The 8845-nt window shown below is 39.4% G+C and overlaps 1 protein-coding gene across 1 annotated transcript; it reads right to left on the reverse strand.

Moving 5' to 3' along the window:
* Positions 1 to 3283: 3283 nt before the first annotated feature.
* On the reverse strand, positions 3284 to 5635 carry GCSH (glycine cleavage system protein H; the record flags this gene model as incomplete). Its single annotated transcript, XM_026042281.1, has 4 exons — positions 3284 to 3418; positions 3877 to 4008; positions 4648 to 4711; positions 5501 to 5635. Coding segments are annotated over 4 exons (429 nt in total), but the record flags the coding sequence as incomplete, so codon positions are not given.
* Between the last annotated feature and the right edge of the window lie 3210 nt (positions 5636 to 8845).

Consider the following 8845-nt stretch of genomic DNA (forward strand, 5'->3'; position numbering starts at 1 on the left):
TTTTTTTTTTTTTTTAGTCCTTCTAAAAGATGCTCAGTTTTCCATCACTCCATTTGCATTTCACCATGCTAAATTACACCACTGTTCTCTGTAATAGTGGTCCCGAGTTCTGTGGGTGAATTCTGCAGTCTCTAAGACTGATGAAGCTTCCATTAATGTTAAAAGCAGTTTTGTCTGTAGCTGTGATTCACCAATATGTTTGCCAAAGCTTCTGATGAGTCCCTGATGGATTAATGAAAAGATTCATAGTGATGTAGTGGCTGGCATGATGCTTGGAACTGTCTAAAACCTCAGGTAGATACCCACCCCCCAGTCCCAAATCCCAGCCTTGACAAGTGACAATTTTAGACCTGCTGTTGAAAACAGGAAGAGGAGACTAGGAGGGAGAAAAAAGATGCTGAAATGAGGTGGCAGTGAATTACTTTGTTACAGAGAGTTCTGGGAGGAAGGGTTCTTAAACATTTTCAGTGAAGCAAGAGAGGCTTAATATTTTTTCTGGTCTTGAAGTTGACTTAGAAAAATCAAGTGATGCTGAAAGCAGGGAGAAAATGCAGAGCCTTTTAGAGAGTAAATGGCAGCAGCAGAGAAGTGCCAGAACTCCCTGCCCTTTCCACTGGGCCGCTGTCTTCCTTAACACACCGAGCGCCCTCAGGCGGTGGAAGTATCCGATGATTTCTGGTGTAACTTGAAATGCTTCATATAGACTCAGCATCATTTGACAAATTGAGGTTTTCCACCTGTGGTAAACTCATGTTATTGATCAATCTTGTAGCATTTTAGATATGCAATACTTTCAGGTTTGAAACAGATAAAAATCTTCAAAACTGCATGGAGAGTGAAAAGAAGAGCTGCATGGAAATGGTTAATTTGCTATAAAACCCATCTCCCCCCTCAGTCTATAACATTTAGGATCCAATAACTATGAATTTTAAGTTCTCTAGCTCATCTGTTAAAGATATTTTTTTAGGTCGTCCCTAAGAATCAAGACTTAAGAGGCCAGAGACAAACTGTTTTGTGAAAAATCATCTCCTTTATTCATTTTCTATAGGAGCAAATACTGTGAAACAAGTCCTCCCCCTCCCCTACAATTTATACAAACACATTTAAAATTAAGTATGATGTAGTCCAGAACTAGTACATATTCAATCCATCTTATTTAATGATTCTATTAAGATTCTTTATAGATTCATGTTGGCAAGTTTTGCATTTTTGCTGTTGCATGCTCTGGCTCAAATCAGTGCACGCTGATCTGTCTTAAGTTTGCTTCTGATGAGTTTAGTGATGCTGTGGGACTGTTTGAAGTCTAGGAGCCCTACTTGGGGAGAAAGCATTAATCACACGTGAATTTATTTTCAGCATGTAATTTAGGCAGTTGGGTGGCTTATAAAAGATAGGAAAACAATAGTCGTTTTGATAGATATCCTTTGGTTTAAATAGGTGCAGAATTCCTGAGCCCTCAGCAAAACCTTAAAGAGAGATCCAAAAAGGTCATATATGGCAGTGAATGAAGGGCATTTCATTAATTACTCTGTCATAAAGATGAAGAGAGTAGAGATGGAAGAAAAAACAAAATATTTTCACGCATTCCTATATTCATTTGCCTGCACTCATTCTGATTTGAATGAAATGTTCTCTTTCCTTTCAGAAGATGCCCCGGCCAGTTAAAAGACTCAAACTAACTCCCTCAGGAGTCTGTAACAGAAACAAAGATTAAACGTCTGTGTTTTCGGCCTTGACCATTGTCACAAGTCTCTCACAAATACTGCATAATACATTGAATAACGGTTAAGTACTGACCATTTTAAAAGCACTTCCGTTCAGGTTTAACAGAGCTTTTTGTGTATCAACCACTGTCAAGTCAGCACTTCTCTGGAGCAGCCAAACCTACTTTTTTATCTTAGTCACCTTCCAGTTCAAACTCATAGCAGGAGATCATCTCACCTCAGCCCCAGAGTGCTATGTGTCTGGGCGCGATGGTCATCTGAGAGTTGTTTAGGAAAAGTTTAGATCTTTACATTTCACAAAACACCGGCTATTATGACATCCTTTCAGACCTTAAAATAGGGTCTATATATGTTAGAGAGGTTTCTGAAAAGCCAGCAATGCACTTCAGCCCAGCCAGAAGGGCTGCAGTTTCAAAAACTGCCAGAAGAATTTTAATTCTACTTTCATCATCTTACATGGATTAAATAGCCTGTTTCCTCTTAGATCAACTTAAATATACTCGGTTTTAATTCCTGCTATTTTGTGGTTAGCTTCCAACCACTACTGTAAAATTGGATGGGGAAAAAAAGCTTTAGTGGAGAACTCTTTCACTTGTACATTTTCCCTAAATCCAGGTCTGCAAAACTCAGCCTTGTCCTTGCATGTTGCATCAACTTGAATGCACATTTGTGAATCCATTAAATGTTAAATCTAATGGAGTCTGCTGCTTTCATTTACTGGTTTGGGAAATAAAAGTTTCAGTTCATTCCCATTATATCTTCATGACAGCAGAGTGCCTAGAGTTCCTACAGATGGGAACAAGTTATATGCCAAAGTATTACTGATCACACAGTTTTCTAAAGTATCTGCTGAAATCACAGTTGCTAAGCTTAAGATGTAAAATTTCTTAATTACTCATGACATACATAATACTTGCTTAGTCCAGACAAGAAATATATCCTGGACAGTCCACTTGAGAGTTCTGCTAAACTGTATCATTGCGAGATTTTTGTATACTAAAAAAAGTAAGTCAAAAGACAAGGACTATACCTTTTGTAAAGGCATAATTATTTGATGTGGTAATAAAATGAAGAAGGAACACATACAGGATTCTAGTTCTGTAAAGAAGGCAAGTAAAAATCCTGCAGAGAGGTAGCTTGCATAGCTTCTGCCTTTTGGTATTATCTTGGCAAATGTAACTAGGAGTTTAGGGAGATGTTGCTTTTCTGCTACCACAGGAGTAGTAGAAAAGTATTTCAGGGCAAGATGTAGTCCAGGATACAAAATAAGTCATGTGCCTATTACAGAGTTACCATATTAATGTACTAAGGCTATCATATACTAAACTTGATTGTCAAATGACACTTGGGACGTACCTATTTTAACAAATCTATTTTCTTTCAAAAAAAATAGCATATATTGGAAGTCTCAAAGTTACACAAATCAGGCAAATTAAAATAAAAAAGCCCTAGGCAGTTTGCAGATACTAAACATTTTAGTACTGCAGTAGTCTTGTATGTCATGTATTTTTCAGGCTGCCAAAACTAGGTTGTCTCCACTCATTTATGACAAGTTACACTGAAATATTTTATACAGGTTTATTTCAGTATTCCAGCTCACTCCTCAATGGATTTTATGTATTTCTCATAGGCATCTTCACTCATCAGTTCATCCAGTTCAGTAGGGTTTTCCACAGTCATCTTGATAAGCCAACCTGTAGTGAAGAAATTAGAGGAAAAACAGAGTTGCCAATATCCTACAATAAAGAGACATTCATGTTACCTGGTAGACATTCAAGCTCTGCAATGTCTTGTGCCAGCAAACAGTGTTTAGATACACTGAATGCACACTCTTTAAGAAATAGCCCAAGTCAGACCATCTATCTCAGGCAGTATTGTCTCTGTCAGTAGCATTAAAGAAAGGCTGTTTAGAGAGAGTAAAGTTTGACCCCGCAGTATCCTGAGCTGTTACGGGCAGCTTGTGAACTCTTGGACAAGACTACAAGAATGCCTTCATGCTATTAGTTTTATTGGGCTTGAGCTATATTCAGTACATTCCATCCTAAACTATTTAACTTGTAGAATTTAAAATCTCCTATCTATCTGTAATAGCAAGAAACACTCTCAAGATCCAGGTGGTATTCTCTATTGAAAGATAAAAATTATATCTTACCATCTTGATAACAAGATTTATTGACAAGCCCTGGATTCTCTGCAAGGGCAGCGTTAATTTCAGTCACTTCTCCAGTGAGAGGAGAATAGAGTTCGCTAGCAGCTTTCACACTTTCCAGGGCTCCAAACTCATCTGAAACACAAAATAAGATTTCATGCTCCTTGAAGGAATATATGTAATGGTTTCTGTTTGCAGACAGGTATTCTGATGGTAATCTGGCCAATGAAAGAAGTGTCTTAATACTGAACTAGAAAACTTCCAAAGAGGTTAAAATCTTCAGTATTCAGGCAATGTTCAGAAGTACTGAATTTGAAGTTTATGCCCCTCAAGTTATTCTAGGGAACTTGTGTAACACTGGCTACTGTAAAAGCACATGGCTACTGTAGAATGGATGGATATACCTTGTATTTGGCTAGTCCTTTAGTTAAAGCCCTACAGCATGATGTCAGATAGAGTTAGAAAAACTGGCTCCACTTCTTGCTATAATAGGTCTAAATGTTCTTTTCTCTACAGAATAGATGGAGCCATAGTTCAGGAGTCTTGGTCTCTGCTATTTCCTATGGATTGGCCTAGGATTTGTTTAGTTTTATCTTAGAGAGTATCTGAAAACAAACATTTTGTCTGTCTTAAAAATATCTGAATTAATTTTTTATCCAGAAGATGTATAATGTTACTAATAGACATAAAGGTTAATTCATAAAACACAGCTTTGCAAACACTGAGTGGGGCAAGTCTTATAATTATTTCATTAGAAACTCTAGCTGAACTTACCATGTTTATTCAGCTTGGTCCCAACTTCTGGAAGACTACAATAAACGACATCTCCTAATGCTTCCTTAAAAGAAAAACAAGTGAATCAAAACATACATTAAAGAAACTGTATCCAGGATATATTTGATACAGTAACTTCAGAACCAAGGAAACATACAATTTCTCTGTTTCTCTCCTGATCTCCCAATTTAGTTTTCAATCTCTTTAAGGATTAAAAATTCATAATGGAAATCACTTTTTAAATATATATTTAAATGTTATGAAAATAGTGCTCTAAATGCCCAATTGTTGTTTATCTATAACAGTATTAATAACCCTAAGGCTGAGTGATACAGATTATGTAGAGTTTCTTTCAGGCAGGATGAGAAAATATCTGCTGATCTCCTTAAAGAAACCCTGACCACTACTGTCTTAGCTTAAGAAATATATGCCACTCTGTAGTTCTATTCATAATTGTTCCTTAGCCAGAGGAGTTGCACCATATTCAAGTTCAAGTGGAATTTGGCCTGAAAAATACATGTCAACTTCTCTGTATAATCATGCGCTCTAAATGCCCAGTAAAACTCAACTGATAAAACAGGTTTTAAATTCAGCTGAACTATTCAGTTTCTCATCAAGTTCAGCTCTCCATAGGCTTCATCTGAAGTAATTAAGAATTTATCAGAGTTTGCTGAAACAGCATCAACTTCACAATGTTACAGCTCTAAGTCCAAAATCTCAGTCTATAGCATACACAAGTAAAATGATAATAATTAAAAAAAAAAAAAGTATCCATCCAAAGAGCAAGGACAAGAGCAGGTATGTATAAGTAAATATTGCAGGCTTGGATAGGAGGGGGAAAAAAAATCAATACCTGTGCAAAATTGCTGATTCCTACTGTTCCGATACCATTGTCAACTGATATCCATTCATGCTTGTCTGTGAATTTGCGGGCTAAAACGAAACAAACTCGGTATTTCAGAAGTACGTGACATGGTGCTTGCTTAGATTATAATAATACATTTGCAGGTTTAAAGCCTACCTGTTAAATGAGGTTAGTTTTTTATCTGTTTTTCCTGGCAAATACTTAAGACAACAGTGCAACTTACAGAAGCACTTTATTCCATTCACAGCATCTGCAGCAGCACAACAGAAGCTCACTAGGGCTCCTGCTGATAGGGTGAACAGCTCCTGTGTAATCAGTAAAGGTGTGAAAGGAGTATTTTGAGTTTACAGAAGTATAAATCAAAAGTGCACGTGTACTTTACTTGCAGTTGCACATCTCCATGATGACTTTTCCAACCTCCTTGGTGATTATTTCCACCAACCACTTTGCCAGAACAGCATTAATGATATGCTGGAAAAATGTAACCATTCCGACATGTCATTCAAGTTACCGTGTACTTAAATAGAGCCATGATTTGCAGGGAAGATTTGCAACCTAGATGTATGAAGCAGCTGATTGCCCTCCCTGTTCAATGTTGCCACAGGTCTATTTAAATTAAGCCAAATTAATATTAGGGAACTTATACAGGTAACTGTATAAGAAAACCTAAGAAAATGTGCTGTCTGCTAAAGCTGCTACTATAAAACTATTCAGAATAACTAATGTTCTTAGATTTTAAGACCCCTTTCTTTTCATGACAGTCTCACAATTTTGCATATAATTTAGGTCTGCAAGAGTCATGACAGCTTTTATTATTGAAAGCACCTCATTCTGTAGAGCCATATGGATGAACTTCAAGACAAGTAACTGAGATACTCGTCTTCCCAGCACTTGATGTAGAATTTTTCTTGCCCTAAGAATTTTCAGCCTACCTTATTCTTTTCTCGCTTGCAGCAATTTACTAAAATTCCCCCTTTTCACTTTTCTCCTTTTTAATAGTCACTTCTCACATTTGTCCAATTAGACAAGGGGTGTTCCTGAACCTGGAGAACTTCTTAAACTGTGTCTTAATCCTGGGTGGTTAGAGCCACCTCAGTGCTGCTGGACCTTCCTTTGGGCTCCAGAATTCCGCTTGTGGCCTTCACTCCTGAACTCCCCTATAGAAACTAAACTTGACAAAGCCTCGCTTGTTTTGAAGGAAAGCAGAAGTGCCTGCTATAGTCCTGCTAATATGTTTCCACTTGAAAACAGTAATGTTTTGAAATGTTTTAATTGTAGTGACCCTTTCATTAACTTCTGAGCACATGTAGGAAGTTATAAAATTGTTTCTTTCACAATGGCCTAAGTTTTCTAGACATACATAGCACGGTAGACGTTTTTGCAAGTATAAACAATTGTGTAGATCTTTTTCAGAATACACTTAATATTTACATTTTACAAAATATTTTGCATGCTCATTTTTCTATGCAGTATCCATCAGAAAAAAGTGGAGATTTCAGCTAGCATTATTTAAACCTACATAAATTTCTCAGGATATATTCTAGTGAACAGGAGAAACCACCATATCTTGTAAATCATTTTAGGTCAAGACATTAAATCCATGAGTAATAGGAATGTCACTGGAAATGAGTAATGGACCATGAGAACAGACGCACAGTATTTCAAACCCAAACTGAACGCTAATGTTAGGTATGCCACAAAGGAGCTAGATTGAACATTTTAATGCAGAATAATGATACTGTATAAGATTCAAGATTAAAATGAGAGAGGAGGACAGATTCTGCAGGTCTAATTTATAACAAAGCAGACTGTCAGAAGAGCACATAAGGAAAATTCTAACCATGTAACATGTACTGTAAATAAATGCAAGGCCAAATGAGAGTTAATAGGTAATCTCAAAATTTGAACTTTGAATTTATGCAATCAGCGCATTAGATAAATCAGTTTGAATGAATATGAGATGTCGGAACATACCAAGTCTCTTCTGTAACTTATTTTTCAGCAAAGCAGCTGAATTTACTCTAATCCCATGAACTTCATTACTTGTTTTCAGTTTAACTAGTGCATGCTAAATTCCGATCTTACTTAATGTAGCCTGTCTCTATTAAATATTTTATAAAGATATGCCTGAAGAGGGAAGGAAAACTCACACCTCTACAAATAGGCATACAAAAAAATTTCCCTCTCTGCCAAAACAAAGTTATGACATATTATTTTCAAGTCCTATCTATAAAACAAATTATAGGTATATTAAACAATTACAGTAATGAAAAAGTTTAGCTCTTGATTCATCTGATTTGCAAATAATGACCAACAGAAATACTGTTTCCTTCCCTTGCAAAGGCTGCAGGAGACTAGGTTAAAAGGCTATCTGGAAGAAAATAAATGACTTAGTCTCAGTAGTAGACGCTGCTTTTATAGCATTCGTCTGTCCTCCAACCCTACCTTCTCCTTGGTGCTTCTGCTGTCTATAGTACAACGGATTCTCTTTTCAGATTTGCCTTCATTCAAATCAAGGAGTTACTGTCAGAATTAACCACATAACTGCAGAAATGCACCGATGAGGGTCTGTCTTCTGCCTTAATACTAGTGTGGCTGTGCAGGGGCACCGATCAACTGACCCACTGATGTGCACAGGCTCAGGGCCCTGAAAGCCCAGCTCAGATTTCCCGCCAGCCTAGGCCAGCGTAAGCACGGGGCTGCTGCAGGCCTGTCCTTGCTATCTGTGTGCCCTTTTGCCTCTCGTGCTGTTGGTGATGTGCCCCGAATCCCTCAACAAGCGCTGCTCGAGCGCACGAGGTCCACAAAAGGCTTCCAATGTGCTCCCTGCTGGCTCTGGCCGCCCAGGGAAAGCCCCGGCTGGGACCGGGAGCGGACAGGGCCGCACAATGGAAGCTAACGGAACAGCTAAGACAGCAGCATGGCCACGAGCTCCGGTTTCTGGTGTGTCAGGGGAGGGAACCAGCTCCTGGCGGCATGAGGGATCGGAGGAGCATCAGCACCAAAGCAAGGGGCAGGAGAACCGGCGCCGCGCAAGGCAGCGAGAGCGCAACGGCGGCGGCGGCCGTGCAGGGCTCAGCCATCTTGCGCGGCTGCGCTCCGCTCCCTGCGTCCCGCCGGCCGCCGGGACCTGCCCGCGGTAACGGGGCTGCTCGGGGCGAGCGCGGAGCAGCCCCGCGGGGCTCCCGTCCGCAGGGGGCAGCTAAAGGGCACCCCGGGATACGCTCTGGTACACGGGGCCTGGCGCGGGGGCGCTGGAACTCCCCAGGACGCGGCGCTCGGGACAGCTCGGGGCCCGCTGCCGCTCTGCGACGCGCTCAGTCCGCGAGAGGC

Source organism: Nothoprocta perdicaria, unplaced genomic scaffold (genome assembly GCF_003342845.1).
Source record: "Nothoprocta perdicaria isolate Ctin4 unplaced genomic scaffold, notPer1 scaffold_30, whole genome shotgun sequence".
Taxonomy (NCBI): Eukaryota; Metazoa; Chordata; class Aves; order Tinamiformes; family Tinamidae; genus Nothoprocta; species Nothoprocta perdicaria.